Below are 15626 nucleotides of genomic sequence, written 5' to 3'. Positions count from 1 at the left end.
ATTCAGGAAACCGCGCTGTCACTTCCTCAAATTGCCCCCTCTCCCTGGCACTCCATGAGTTCTGTAGTCAACCAAACGGTTATACAGTTAACCAAACGGATATTCTGTCTGCCTGCTAGTCCAGCTGTGAGCTCATTAAGAAGTGACTGGCTGGTCTGAGGTTCCATCAGCCCTAGCTTGCCCTGAGTGGGACAGACAGGAACGAAAGTCCCACCATGTATCCCCTTCCCTCCCTTATTCCTACTCGAGCAGAGTCAGATTTTCGTCCTCATGTACTCCCAGTCTCCTCGGGCAGCAGGACTCTCCCACTCCCGGGTGTCCAGGAGACCTGTCCAACCCACAAGAGTGATTTAAGACAGGACCTCTGCCTGTCTGGATCTGAGAGGGAGACAAAGGGGTCTGTGGCCAGTAGTGCCCCAAACCACTATAAAGTAGTGGGCAAAAGACTGGATTCTGGAGCCTGACTACCTGGACTCAAATCCAGGCTCTGCCATTTACTTGTCCTTAGGCAGTTTCTTAAATTGGTCTGTAAAACCTCGAGTAAGTGACCTTGGGGTGGGTGCCTCTTGCTCATCTGGAAAGTGAATCATTCTGGACTAGCACTTTTTCAGGAGACCTCAAAAGTTAAGAGGCCATCTTAGAGCTACCGTGTCCCATCTTCAGCCATTTGTAAGTTCATTCAGCATTAATTAATGGCTACTGCGTTGCCCAGTGCTGGGGCCAATATAAGGTTTTATTCATTTCAAGCTTCACAGGTTTGACCTTTTTTTGTTTTTGTTTTTGTTTGTTTTTGTTTTTGGTTTGACCTATTGTAATGTAAACCTCAGATTGGAGTGTAACACAAATACAGAAGGGTACACAGACCAGAGGTGAACACTGTAATGAGTTTTCACAAGCAGACCTACATGTGGAACCAGAATGCAGGCTGAGCAACCGTTTAGCCAGATCTCAGAAGCATTTAATTGTTTTGTATAAATCTATTGGGTACAAGTGTAATTTTTTTTTTTTTTTTTTTGAGACAGAGTCTCACTCTGTCGCCCAGGCTGGAGTGCAGTGGCGTGATCTTGGCTCACTGCAACCTCTGCCTCTCAGGTTCAAGCAATTTTCCTGCCTCTACCTCCTGAGTAGGTGGGATTACAGGCATGTGCCACCACACCTGGCTAATTTTTGTGTTTTTAGCAGAGATGATGGGGTTTCACCACGTTGGCCAGGCTGGTCTCAAACTCCTGGCCTCCAGTGATCCACCTGCCTCAGTCTCCCAAAGTGCTCTGATTACAGGCGTAAGCCACTATGCCAGGCCACAAGTGTAATTTTGTTACACAGATATTTTGTGTAGTGGTGAAGTCAGGCATTTTACTGTATCCATCATCTGAATAATGTACATTGGCCTCCCAAAGTGCTGGGATTACAGGCATGAGCCACAGCGCCCGGCCACAAGGGTAATTTTTTTACATGGATACATTGTGTAGTGGTGAAGTCAGGCATTTTACTGTATCCATCAACTGAATAATGTGCATTGGCCTCCCAAAGTGCTAGGATTGCAGGCATGAGTCACAGCGCCCGGCCACAAGCATAATCTTGTTACATTGTGTAGTGGTAAAGTCAGGCATTTTACTGTATCCATAGCCTGAATAATGCACATTGTACTCATTAAGTAATTTCCTCATCATCTACTTCCTTCCCACCTCCCCACCCTTCCAAGACTTTGTTGTTTATCATTCCACATGCTATGCCCATGTGTACACATTATTTAGCTCCCACTTATAAGTGAAAGATTCAGTATTTGTTTTTCTGTTTCTGAGTTGTTTCATTCAAATTAATGATCTTCAGTTCCATCCATGTTGCTGCAAAAGACATGATTTCATTGTTTTTTATGGCCGAATAGTGTTCCATTGTGTGTACCACATTTTTTTTTTTTTTTTTTTTTTTTTTTTTTTGAGACGGAGTCTCGCTCTCTTGCCCAGGCTGGAGTGCAGTGGTGTGATCTCGGCTCACCGCAACCTCTGCCTCCTGGGTTCAAGCATTTCTCCTGCCTCAGCCTCCCAAGTAGCTGGGACTACAGGCATGTGCCACCACGCCCGGCTAATTTTTTGTATTTTTAGTAGAGACGAGTTTCACCATGTTAGCCAGGATGGTCTCTATTTCTTGACCTCGTCATCTGCCCACCTCGGCCTCCCAAAGTGCTGGGATTACAGGCGTGAGTCACTGCGCCCGGCCAACCAGAACACTGGATTTCTGAGGTTTCCATGGGGGACTGGGAGTAGGGATAAATGATACTGAGGGATCCTTCCTAGACTCAGTGCCCATCTGGGGACCTCGTCAGGGTGGGGTGGGGAGTGGTGTTGGGGGTTAAAGAAAAATGAATTAAAGGAAACCTGAGACTCCCTCCTTCTCTAGCTTGGGGGAGTTCCCCTTTCCACCTACAAATTCTTCCATTGCTGTTGCAGACAGAAGAAGGCTGCCCTCTCTGGAGTCTCCCTCACTTTATCTTCCTCCCCACTACCTTTCTCCTTTTCTCCTTCTCCAAAGGTAGGATGTCTGAGATCTCGAATTCACCAGATTTCAGAAATCGGAAGGGGCAGGGAGCTCAATTTTAGGCTTTGATGTGCAGCAATTTCTAATTATGCCCTTCAAAATAGCTGTAAATGCCGAGGACACTTTTGAGTTACTCCTTTATTTCTGGGAGAGCAAGCCCTGGAGGAGGCAGAGAGGTGACTCTGTGGGATCCCAGTTAGAAATCAGTTATCTCCATTGTATAGATGAGGAAACCACAGCTCAGAGGTGAGGCATCTTTCCCGGGTCCTAGAGCAGATCAGTCTGATTATTAAGTCTTTTCCCTTCCATTGCAATCTTCCATTGCAATTGGCTAGTGCTTGATTTGAACTGGGAACTGGGCAGAGCCAACTTTTAAAAATGAGAGGGGGATCCTGCCCATCAAGATCCTGGTGTGTGAGTTGTTATGGGCATGGAGAATGAGGAGGTCTGGTCATTGAGTATGCTCTTAATCTAGTATTGTGTTGATTGAATGATTTTTTTTTTTTTTTGAGACGGAGTCTCGCTCTGTTGCCCAGGCTAGAGTGCAGTGGCACGATCTCGGCTCACTGCAACCTCTGTCTCCCGGGTTCAAGCAATTCTCCTGCCTCAGCCCCCATTAGGAGCTGGGATTACAGGTGTGCACCACCATCCCCAGCTAATTTTTGTATTTTTTAGTAGAGACAGGGTTTTGCCATGTTGGCCAGGCTGGTCTCAAACTCCTGACCTCAGGTGATCTGCCCACCTCGGCCTCTCAAAGTGCTGGAATTACAGGCATGAGTCACTGCACCCAGCCAATTGAATGATTTTTTAAAAAATAATTAAATGCATGACGTCTGGCCTTATGCCAAGCCTTATCTCACCTCAGGGCCTTTGCACTGGTTGCTCCCTCTGCCTGGAACCCCTTTTCCCCAAATATTAACTGGGCCGACATTTCTCTCTCTTTAGGTCCAGCACCACCATCACCTACTCCAAGTGACCTTCCCTGACTGCTCCATCTGAATGTTGTTTTGTCTGTATCTCTGCCTTACCACTCCACAGCATTTATCATGATCTGCAACTATCTTTTATTTCTATTTGATTTCTTGTTTCTTGTCTGTCTCTTCCCCTAGAATGTGGATTTCACCCCCTAAGGGCAGGAATTTTTGTCTGCATTTTTTTCCACTGCTTGATTCCTAGCCCCTAAAATAGTACCTGGCAGTAAATGTTGAAAGACAGAGGGGCAGAAGGAAAAAAAGAAATACAGGCTAAATGACTGAGGGAATGAATGAATGAATGAATATACATGTAAGGCTAAATAAATAAAATGGGATAAATGAATAAAAGGGACTTTGGAGGAAAGGGACCCCATTCCCACATTTGGAATGTAAACAGACTGAGATTTATAGAGAGACAGAAAGACAATTCTTTTATTTTTCTTTAAAAATCCTTGAGTGGGCCGGGCGCGGTGGCTCAAGCCTGTAATCCCAGCACTTTGGGAGGCCGAGACGGGTGGATCACGAGGTCAGGAGATCGAGACCATCCTGGCTAACACGGTGAAACCCCATCTCTACTAAAAATACAAAAAACTAGCCGGGCGAGGTGGCGGGCGCCTGTAGTCCCAATTACTCGGGAGGCTGAGGCAGGAGAATGGCGTAAACCCGGGAGGCGGAGCTTGCAGTGAGCTGAGATCTGGCCACTGCACTCCAGCCTGGGAGACAGAGCAAGACTCCGTCTCAAAAAAAAAAAAAAAAAAAAAATCCTTGAGTGAAGAGAACTGAGAATTTTTGTATAAAAAGGGCCTTGGGATTGCTAGGGTGATTGTGAGGACCAGGCAGGGATGACAGCATTGGAGGGGCTGGTGGGGAAGAAATGGGGGTTGGGGGCCTGGAAGAAGAGAGTGGAGGGTGGGCACAGAGCAGGTGGAGGGGGAGCCATGTCCTGTGGGGAGGAGCACAGGGCAGCAAGTAACTCAGCCACTCAGTCATCCCATTCATCATCTTCATCTTCATCGCCAGCCTGGTCCTCCCCTTCGTCTGGAAGGAAGGAGAAAGATGCCCTGGGAAGTTGGTCGGGGGCTTCATAGAGCCTGGGAGGTGAGGACTGGACCCTGGGAGTCTGAGGTCTCATGCTAGAGGAGGGCGAGTTAGACTTTCCATTTGGGACAAGAGAGGAATTATAGTTGGGGTCTGAGTTCTAGTTGGAGTTGAAGTTTATGCTGTCAAAAATGGGGTTAGTGGAGATATTGTCAAACAAAGGGTTAATGTTAACCTATTTATCACATAATAGGGTAAATTTACATATTATTAGCAAAGATGTGATAATATATTATTGCTTCCTGTCTGTTAACGCTAATATTTTTGACACATAATGGGGTTAATGACAATAACATCATCAAAATTAGCCAGGTGTAGTGGCGCGCCTGTAGTCCCAGCTACTCGGGAGGCTGAGGCAGGAGAATCGCTTGAACCTAGGAGGCAGAGGTTGCAGTGAGCCAAGATCACGCCACTGCACTCCAGCCTGGGAGACAGAGCAAGACTCCATCTCAAAAGAAAAAAAAAATTCATTGTCAAAAGATGAAGTTCCTATAGTAGGTTGATATTAATATTTGCATCATATAATGGATTGGTGACAGTACTGCTGACAGATTAAGAGAGTAATAGTAACATTATTATAAAAAGATTAGGTTAACAGCCCGGCGTGGTGGCTCATGCCTGTAATCCCAGCACTCTGGGAGGCTGAGGCAGGCAGATCGCTTGAGGCCAGGAGTTGCAGAGCAGCCTGGGCAACATGAGAGTAGTGAGAGCTTGGTAGTGAGAGCTCATCACTACCAAAAAAGCACCAAAAATTAGCCGGGTATGGTGGCACACACCTGTAGTCCCAGCAACTTTGGGAGCTGAGGTGGGAGGATCGCTTGAGCCTGGGAGGTTGAGGCTGCAGTGAGCCATGATTGCACCACTGTACTCCAGCCTGGGACACAGAGCGAGACCCTGTCTCAAAAATGTTTTTAAAAAGATTAGATTGTATTATCTCATAATGAGTTAATGTAAATCTGTTGACACATGGAATTAAAATTAATATTGCCAACAATGGTGTTCTTCATAATATTGTCATCACATAATGGGTTGATTTTTTTTTTCTTTTTTTTTTGAGGAAAAAAAAAAAGGCTGGAGTGCAGTGGCACAATCATGGATAACTGCTGCCTTGACCTCCCAGGCTCAAGCAATCCTCCCACCTCAGCCTCCCAAGTAGCTGGGACAACAAGCACACACCACTATGCTCAACTACTTTTTTTTGAATTTAGTTTTTATGGAAACGAGGTCTCACTATATTGCCCAGGCTGGTCTCGAACTCCTGGGCTCAAGCGATCCTCCTGCCTTGGCCTCCCAAAGTTCCTGGATTACAGGCATGAGCCATCATGCCCTGCCAGCTGATGTTAATAGTACTGAACGTGTGGGAATGACATTAATATTGTGGACACACCCTGGCATTAATGTTAATATTATTGTCAAAGTTGGAGTTAATTATGTTATTGTCACATAATGACTTAATGTTAACTTTGTCAAAAAGGAGGCTGACACAAGATTCATGTTAATGCTGTCAACAGATGGGGCTGATGTCACTATTGGTGGTGACTGCTGGGATTGTTCTGAGGCCAGTGCTAGCCCTGGGAGCCAGGTTTGAGGCCCTGGCAGGATCAGCTCACCGGAGGAGTGGATGGCTCTGCTCCTCTTCTGCATCACGTGCATCAGGGCCCCCACCAGTCCCTCTGAGCTCTGAGGTGGGGGCTGCAGCGCTGAGCTCTCTGGGGCCCCAGGGTCTGCAGCAGGCAGGGGTCAGCACAGAGGGCTCAGGGCCTGGGAAGGAGCATTTCTCCCCACCCCTCCATCAATATTTTCCCTCCCACACACTCCAGTACCCTTCAAGGCTTCCCACCAACCTTTCCACCCTATCACTGAATCCCCAAGGCCTGGAACTCTCCTCAGTCCTGGCCTCAGCCCTCCGGTATCCTGACTTACACAGGTACCCCAGAGTTCCAGACCCCCAATCTTCCATCCTACCTGTCCTCACCTTGTTCAGCTGAATTCCCTGCCGGATTTGATCCAAAAGCGCTCCCCGACCCCCACCAGGGGCCAGGCCCCCCGCAGGCACCAGAGCAGGAGGGAGTAGGGGAGGGGCTGGTCCATTCCCGGAGCTGGGTGGCGGTGGTGGTGGTGGTGGTGGTGGTGGTGGCATGGGTGGCCCCCCAGCTCCAGGGGGTGGTGGGGGTGGTGGTCCAGAACGTCCAGTAGCTGGAGGGGGTGGTGGTGGAGGGCCCCCTCGGCCTGGGGGTGGGGTCCCCGGGGCGTTGGTGGGGGTGGGGCAACCCCCAAAGGTACAGGGGGCAGTGGACCAGAACGACCCTTGTTACCCCCCACAATAGGGGGCCGAGGGGGCTGGTTCCCTCCTCGAGATGGCGGTGGGGGCGGCGGAAGTGGCTCTGTGGAGGGAGTATAACACGTAGCTGTAACTCTGATTTCTTCTGAGCCTCAGTTTTGCTCATTTGTAAAATGGGTACCCCCACTGACCAACTCCTGACTGAAGCAGTATAGGTGCTCCCATAAGGACTGAGTGACTTAATGAATCTCTTAGCTATGAGCTGCTATGGCTGGAGAAGGGAACGTATGGAAGCAGGGGCTCACCCTGGCGCCTCATCTCCTGCCGCACAGCCTCCAGCCCACCCTGGTCCTCAATGAAGTCGTAGATAAGTTTAGAGGTCTCGGCATCGGTGAGCTGGGCCTCGCTGATTCCTGCCCTGGAGAACAGACTCCGCAGATCTGGGTCGAGGTTGTTCACCTGCCCAGGAGGAAAAAGGCCAGGGGTGGGAGTAGAGGAATAAGGCGAGGAGAGCAGCGACACAGATTGTCGTTGGGTTCATCCCAGCAAGGGATCTGAGAGGGGTGTGGGAAGGGCACGGTCTGGGGGTGGGGTCTCAGCAGTGGTCTTTGGAAGGGTGGGTGGAAGTTTAGTGGAGTCCAAGAGACTCTGAAGTTACTCACGTCAAATCCATTCTGGGGGTCCCACCCCACATGGGTGACATGCCTGGGAGAGGTGAAGAGACTCCAGTGAATCCCCACTGCCCTTCCTTCCCTCCTTTTGTAGTGAAGCCCTCTTGCCCTCTCCTGCCCAGAGAGACTCTGAGGGGCCAGAATTAATGAATGAGGCTGAATGAATGAATGAGTATGGGCAGCAGTTATGGAATTAGAAGGGCTTCATAGTTTGTGGTGCTGATCCATCCACCCATCCCTCTTTCCCCATCTATTCACCCATGCATTTGTCCACCTATTCATTCACATTCATCTCTTGGACTACTGATCTGTCCATACATCTGTCTCTGCAACTATCTGCCCATGTATGTCTGTTCACCCATTTGTCCACCAATCTGTCCTCACACACACTTGTCCATCCACCCATCCACCTACCCATGCGCCCACCTTTCCATCTATCCATTCACTCATTTTTCTACCCATGCAACCACACACTTCTGTTCACTTATCCATTGAACTATCCATTCATCCACATATCTGTCCACCTGTACCATCCCCATCCACCTTGTCTGCCATCCCCATCCACCTTGTCTGTGAGCCAATCAGCCTGCATATCAATCTGTCCACACACTCATCCACTCACCCATCCATCTACCCACGCACCTCCCGTCAACCCATCCACCCATCAACCTGTCCGTCCAACCACTTACCCATTCATTCTTCAACCCATTCATTCATTTATCCATCCATCCACCCATCCACTCACCCACCTACCCACCAGCCCCCCTCATCCATCATCTGCCTCATCTATCTATCCATTCATTCACTTGCCCACCCACCTGCTCCCCTAACAGCCCACCCAGAGTGGGCCCAGGGTGAGGCAAGTGAGGTGCCTAGGGTGCAAAATTTAAGTGAGTCACTCACTCTCAGAGTCAGGAATTACAGTTACATGCCTCTGAGTGTGAGTGCCTCCTTAAATTTTGTACCCTTGGTGCCTTATTTACCTCTCCCTAGACCCAGCCCTGCACCTACCCATCCATCCACTCATTTACCCACTCAGCCACCCAGCCATCTGCTCTTCCTTCCATCCACTCAGCTGTCCACTTGTTCATTTGCCCCTCTGCCCCCAGGAATCTGTGGGCCCACTGGGGACTGGTTCTCACTTGAATCCACTGGGTGCACCAATATCAGCTTTGCTGATCTTCTTCTTCCCTGAGCGTTTCTTATCAGCTGGGCTAGGTCCAGGTGCTGGGAGCCCACGGTATCGTGAACTCGTGATGTCAGGGTTCTGGATGTCCACTGTCGCCAGCCCCAGGGAGAGCGGACCCACCGGAGGGCCTGTGGGGAAAATAGGGTGGTTGGCCCATTGACCCATTTACCAACCAACCAAAGCACAGGGGCAAGAAACGGAAGCCTTGGGGGAAATCTGTGTGTGTGTTGGATGGCCATAGAGGTTGTGGGTGAAGGGTTCAAGTAGGGTTTATGGAGAAGTGGGTGGATCCCGCAAACAATTCATACATTCACTGATTCATTCATTTTTTTCATTCCCTCATGCTTTATCATTCACTGGCTCATTGACTAATGAATTTGTTAAAATTTTCATTTACTCTTGTATTCATTCAATCATGCTTTCTTCACTGACTGAAATTTGTCATTTAGTCGTTTATTCATTGTTCATTCATTCACTCATTCACTAATTTACTCAGTCATCCATCTACCTTTTCATTCATTTATCCACATACCCATTCACCTATGCATCTATCTACTTAGACTTTTATCCTCCCATCAATTCATCCCTCCACTCAGCCATCTACCACCAATCCATCCACTCATCCATCGATCCACACATCCATGCACCCACTCGTCCATCCACATACCCATCCATCTACCCATCCATTCACCCACTTACGCACCCATCCAACTGCTCATTCCTCCATCCACTCTTCCACCTACCCACCCATCCATCCAGAGACACAGGGAAGAATCAGCACGCACCTCCTTGGTCTCCACCTGGGTGCGGGGGCAGGGGTGGAAGCCCTCCTCTTCTCTCTGGGAAGATAGAATGTGTAGAGAGCTATCACAACCCTGCCACAGGTTCCTGGGCTAGCCCCTTATTACTGCTACTTGCACTAGAGTTCTCACCTTCATTGGCTGGTGGTGGTGGTGGGGGTAGCTGGCGTCTGTCTGTGGATAGACAGATGGATTGGGAGCCAGGACCATGAGAGGGAACTTTTCTAGTTCCCCATGCTTGCACTCACCTCTGCCCAACTTCCTTTCCTCCCCTGTGGCCTCCTCACCTCCACTTTGCCTCTGATTCCTTTTTTGTATCTTCTCCTGCACCAGGGCCCGGAAGGCCTGGGCCTCGCCCTCGTCTGCAAAGTTCAGCCCCGCTTGGCAGTCCTGCACATATCTTGGGGTCATCCACCTCCCAGGTCCCCCCACAGCTTTCCCATCTCCTCTCCACACCCCAAGTGAGGCCCGAGGGCTGGTTGGTCACTTACATCTCCAGCGAAGGTGTGGAAGAAGGGGGTGGGGGTGGAGTAGACAAGCTGTGAGTACAGCTCCTGTTCCCAGAGCAGCCGACCAGCCTGGAGAGGTGTAGGGTGGGAGGCACAGTGGCACTGAGGCACACCAGGGGTGGCAGGCCTTTGTTAGCTGGGCAGGGAGCAGGGTGTCTGGATTTGGGGGCCTCATAGTCTGGTTTGGAGATTTCCAGCTCAACACCAGAGAGCTGGGATCTAAGAGTGTGGATGTGGAGTATAGTCTGGGAGCCATACACTTTTGTGAGAGGTTTGGATTTGGGGTTCGGGGCCCTAGATGTGGGACTTGGGAGCTTGAATTCATAATTTAGGACTCTAGTCTTAGGAAGTTGAGGCTCATTCATAGATTCAGTCCATGCCCTCCCCCGCCACCCCAGCCCCAATTCATGACAGGTAGGATTCTAGTATTTGGGAGTTGGAGGTGAGATTTGAAGTTCAGACACATAGACTTGGGAGTTTTGCGGAGGGTCCAGCTAAAGTAAGTGCAATTTGGGGTTTGTGGAGAAGAGTTATGGCTTAGGAGTTGGTGAATATTTGACAGCCTGGAATCTGGAAGTTATGCTGGGTCCATCTTTATGGGTTTAGAAGGATGAATTTGGGGCTTAAACCTAGAAAGTTCAGGTCGGGGAATTGTGGAAAAGACTTTTTGCTTAAGAACTACCTTGGTATTTGAGTGTTCAGGAATTTTAATATGGGAATTCTGGGGTCTGTGCTGTGGATTTAAACGGACAGATTTGGAGTTCAAGGATCAATGGAATATTCAACTTTGGGGTTTGTTGAACAGATTTATGACTTAGGAGCTTGGCAAACATCTGGGGTTCAGGAGTTTTGATGAGAGATTCCTGGGATGCAAAATGTTGAGTTTAGAATAGATTTGAGGTTCAGGTACAAATACAGTGCTCATTTATTGGAATTTGTGGAAAAGATTAGGCTTAGGCAGCAGACTAATACTGGGGCCTTTAGAGATCTTGATATGGAGACTGGGGCCGGTCATTGCAGACTTAGAAAGGCAAGCCAGAGTTTGCCATCTGGATGAGTCTTTGGTTCTGGGGCTCAGGGATTCACTGATCAGGTCTGAGGTCTTGGGACTGTGGACACATATGGACACAGATCTGGGTTTGTGGGTTGAGAACTGGCTTGCAAGTGCAGTCGGGGGCGGGGGGTGGGGGTCACCTGAAGGCCGTAAAGGCGAATGAAGTAGGACTTCTGGGGGTTATCCTTCACGAAGCACACAGCCCCACAATGCTCCTTGGTCCAGTGCTCAGCTCCAGGGGGCAGCGCCAGATACAGCTGAACAACTGCAGTGGCCAGCGTCTGGGAGGGGAAAGCAGGGGTCAGTGGAGTCTGGTCAGGGGTAGCCACAAGGTCTTGGAGCCAGACCTGGTCCTTCCTGCCTCATGACAGACATGGGCCCGAAGGAAGAGCTGCAGCCGGAGGGAAGGCAAGTAGACATTGAGATCTTCCTGGGAGGGTGGATGATAACAGGAGAGTCTAGGAGAGAAGATGATGGAGAGGGAAAGGAGGAGCAGGAGGAGGGGAAGAGAGAGAAGGAGGAGAGGAAGAGGAAGAAATGGTGGGGACGGGCGGGGGCAGGAGATCCCCAGCTCACCAAGCATTTTCGTCCAAGCATCTCAAAGAGTCGCTGGTTCTCGTGGTCCTGGAGGAGGGTGGAGGGTATGTTCTGTTGAACCGCTGGTGCTCCTCGGCCCCCAGGCCTTCCTCCCATTGGGCCCCCACTCATGGTGCTTTCTGCCCTCGTCTTCTCTGGCGAGGCTCTGGGTGCAGGGTAAGAAGAGGAACTTCCGCAGTGAGCAGCAAGGGAACAGGAAGTGCAAAAACCACAAAGGACAAGGGAAACAAGTCCTCCAGGGGCCCCTTGGTGGGCCTGGCCTCCTCCTCGTTAGGCCGAGCTTGGGCCCTCTACCATCAGATTGGAACCCTCCTCCACTTGACTGCTTAGACCCATCTTTTGGATCAGCTTGGGTCCTCCTTCTCCTTTCTTACTCTCTGAGGCCCATCTCCTTCTGACTGGCTCAGACCCTCTTCCCTCTGGCTGGCAGTGAGAGCTTAGCCATTGGCAGCACATCTGTGTGCAGGGCACCCTGTGGCAAGGAGTAGCCATGGGCCTGGGTGGCCTCCTTCCTAAAGCACCCAGGTAGCCTGAGGCTGAAGCCCGAGGCCCCTAGTCCTGAAGGGTTACTACACTAAAACTTTTCCTTTTCGCTGGGGACAGTAGCTCACACCTGTAATCCCAGCACTTTGGGAGGCCAAGGCGAGCAGATCACTTGAGGTCAGGAGTTCGAGACCAGTCTGGGCAACATGGCAAAACCCCATTTCCACTAAAAAACACAAAAATTAGCCAGGCATGGCGGCATGCACCTGTAGTCCTAGCCGCTCAGGAGGCTGAGGTAGGAGAATCGCTTGAACCCGGGAGGTGGAGGTTGCAGTGAGCTGAGATTGCACCACTGCACTCCAGCCTGGATGATGACAGAGCAAGACTCTTGTTTCAAAAACAGCAACAACAAAAACCCTTTTCCTTTTATTACAGAGTGAGCCCCTGTGATCCACGCCTATCCTGAGTGCTTAGACACTGCCAATGACGCATATGCCTCTGGTTCACTTCCCCATCCCTTACCCTTGCCTCCCTGCAGCTCCCAAATTACTTTCTGCTCATCATCTTTTTTTTTTTTTTTTTTTTTTTTGAGATGGAGTCTCACTCTGTCGCCAGGCTAGAGTGCGGTGACGCAATCTCAGCTCACTGCAACCTCCGCCTCCCAGGTTCAAGTGATTCTCCTGCTTCAGCCTCCTGAGTAGCTGGGACTACAGGCACGCGCCACCACGCCCAGCTAACTTTTTTGTAGTTTTAGTAGAGACAGGGTTTCACCATGTTGGCCAGGATGGTCTCGATTTCTTGACCTCATGATCCGCCCTCCTTGGCCTCCCAAAGTGCTGGGATTACAGGCATGAGCCACCGTGCCCAGCGCATCCCTTTTTTAAAGAAAGGAACTTTATATCATATATGAATGCCTGAACAACATCTTGTTTAGTTTTCATTGCACTTGAAGTTTGTAAAAGCACATAATCTTCAAAGGCTTGCTTTCTCCCCACTGGACATCCTAGTTTTATCTTAACACTCACATAGCACTTAACGTGTGTGCCAGGTACTGTTCTGATCCCTTTGCCCGGAGTGTGAGCCAGGCAGGCCGGGTGTGAGTGCACGTTCTCGTCCCTCCATGCCTTCGCTCTCAGCTGTTGCTATGATTCCTGCTTGCCTGTAGCAGTAGCTGTTCATTTATTTCCACTGCCATACAGCATTCAGTGGTGTGCATGTGCAGCCTGGGTGTCCACATTCTCCTGTAACAGGCCTTTGGGCTGTTTCTGGTTCTTGCTATTGGGAGCAACACTGCAGTGTTCGCTCCTGCACACATCTCCTGTGCGGGAGTCTACATCGGCACGCAGACTCTCAGAGGGGAATCTGAGGGCGTAGGGTTTGCATGTCTCTAACTTCTTCAGGTGATGCCAGACTATTTCCACAAATGAATGCTAGCTCAGTTCCTGGGCCTCCCCAGGCCTCAGTTTCCCCATGTATTAGGTAGGCCATTTGGGGACTTGAAGCTCTCAGATATAGGAACAGCAGTGTGGGGGAGCTGAGCAGGTCTGGGGCGTGACTGACATTCCCAGGTAGCTGAAGGAGGAACAACACATCTCCAGGTGGGACCTGCAGTCCTTCCTGGAAACTTCCATGGCTCCCCACACGTGCAGGTTCAAAGCCTCTCTCCTGAACCTAGGTTCAGAGCTCCTTCTGCAGTGGCAGTTCCGACCTCCCTCCCGTATCCCCACTCACAGCTAAGCGTCGGTCCTGGAGCACCTCCTACCTGCCGATCAGGGCAAGCCCCAACGTGGCCTTCAAGGCCATTGCATGTGTTCATTGTGACACTGCTTGCTGAGCAGTCACTATGTGCCAGGTGTATCTCTTGCATCTGGACAGACACTAAATGGGTATTGAAGGATTGAATGAGGGACCAATAATGATATCCAATTTGATTCAGTGGTTCCAGAGGTTTTTCTAAGTGCCTTCCATTTATTAACTCATTTCACATTCACAGATGACCCCACAAAGTAAGCACTACTGGCCGAGCACGGTGGCTCACACCTGTAATCCCAGCACTTTGGGAGGCCAAGGCGGGCAGATCACGAGGTCAGGAGTTCCAGACCAGCCTGACCAACATAGTGAAACCCTGTCTCTACTAAAAATACAAAAATTACCCTGGTGTGGTGGTGCACACCTGTAATCCCAGCTACTCAGGAGGCTGAGGCAGGAGAATCACTTGAACCCGGGAGGCGGAGGTTGCAGTGAGCTGAGATCGTGCCATTACACTTCAGCCTGGGTGACAAGAGCAAGACTCCATCTCAAAAAAAAAGAAAAAAAGAAGGAAAAAAAAAAGTAAGCACTACTGTTATCCCCATTGTACTGACTGGGAAGCTGAGGCCCAGAGGAGCTTGGGTGCCTTGCCCGAGGTCACACAGCTTGTGAGTGGTGGAGCTGAGGAAAATTATGAGAGAAATTGTTGTTCCCAAGCTGTGAGGTGCCACATGGAGGCTGAGATAAAATTCTTCTGCTCCTCCGTGTCTTTTGTTCTTCACCTTTCTACCTCTTTCTCGGCCTCCAGAACTGTCCCCTTGAATAGGGGACGCTAAGCCTCTGATATATTTTCTGGTTGTTGTTTTTAATGTGAAAGCAAGCTTATTAAGAAAGTAAAGGAATAAAGAATGGCTACTTCATAGGCAGAGCAGCAGCTTGGGCTGCTGGACTAAGGATACTTACAGTTATTTCTTGATTATATGCTAAACAAGGGGTGGATTATTCATGAGTTTTCCAGGAAATGGGTGGGCAATTCCTGAAACTGAGGGTTCCTCCCCTTTTTAGACCATATAGGGTAACTTCTTGCCGTTGCCATGGCACTGTCATGGTGCTGGTGGGAGTGTCTCTTAGCATGCTAGTGCATCATAATTAGTGTATAATGAGCAGTTAGGAAGACCAGAGGTCACTTTCATTGCTATCTTGGTTTTGGTGGCTTTTAGCCAGCTTCTTTACTGCAACCTGTTTTATCAGCAAGGTCTTTGTGACCTGTATCTTGTGCTGACCTCCTATCTCACCCTGTGACTTAGAATGCCTAACCTCCTGGGAATGCAGCCCTGTAGGTCTCAGCCTTATTTTACCCAGCCCCTATTCAAGATGGAGTCACTCTGGTTCATACGCCTCTGATATATTTGCCCTTCCCTTTTACAAGGAAACCTTAATCCTGATGGTTTAGAGAGAGGAAGATTCATCTTCTGTAACTTCTTCAGGCAGAATAGGGGTGATGATATTCTTGCCCATTAGGGTCTCTTGTATTCAGGGTAGAAGGATGCTCAGCAAGCATTGGTACGTCGAGGGCCACTCATAACTGAGTTCCAACAAAAGGCAATGTCATCCCTCTTGTTTCTTCTGAGCAGCCGTCACAGATCACTGATTGGTTCACAGGAATAAGCAGGGTCAGTTCAAAGT

General features: G+C 49.6%; 1 protein-coding gene across 1 annotated transcript; it reads right to left on the bottom strand.

Moving 5' to 3' along the window:
- Positions 1-4266: 4266 nt before the first annotated feature.
- WAS (WASP actin nucleation promoting factor) lies at positions 4267-11889 on the bottom strand. Its single transcript, XM_033201785.1, is given in 13 exon segments — positions 4267-4547; positions 6218-6331; positions 6573-6848; positions 6851-6991; positions 7194-7347; positions 7551-7593; positions 8702-8876; positions 9534-9587; positions 9681-9722; positions 9836-9938; positions 10040-10126; positions 11252-11392; positions 11688-11889. Coding segments are annotated over 13 exon segments (1518 nt in total). The 5' UTR covers positions 11820-11889; the 3' UTR covers positions 4267-4491.
- Positions 11890-15626: the final 3737 nt, after the last annotated feature.

Source organism: Trachypithecus francoisi, unplaced genomic scaffold (genome assembly GCF_009764315.1).
Source record: "Trachypithecus francoisi isolate TF-2019V2 unplaced genomic scaffold, Tfra_2.0 Lachesis_group6, whole genome shotgun sequence".
NCBI lineage: Eukaryota > Metazoa > Chordata > Mammalia > Primates > Cercopithecidae > Trachypithecus > Trachypithecus francoisi.
Note: the sequence above shows the minus strand (reverse complement) of the source record. Positions and strands in the feature narration are given on the sequence as shown.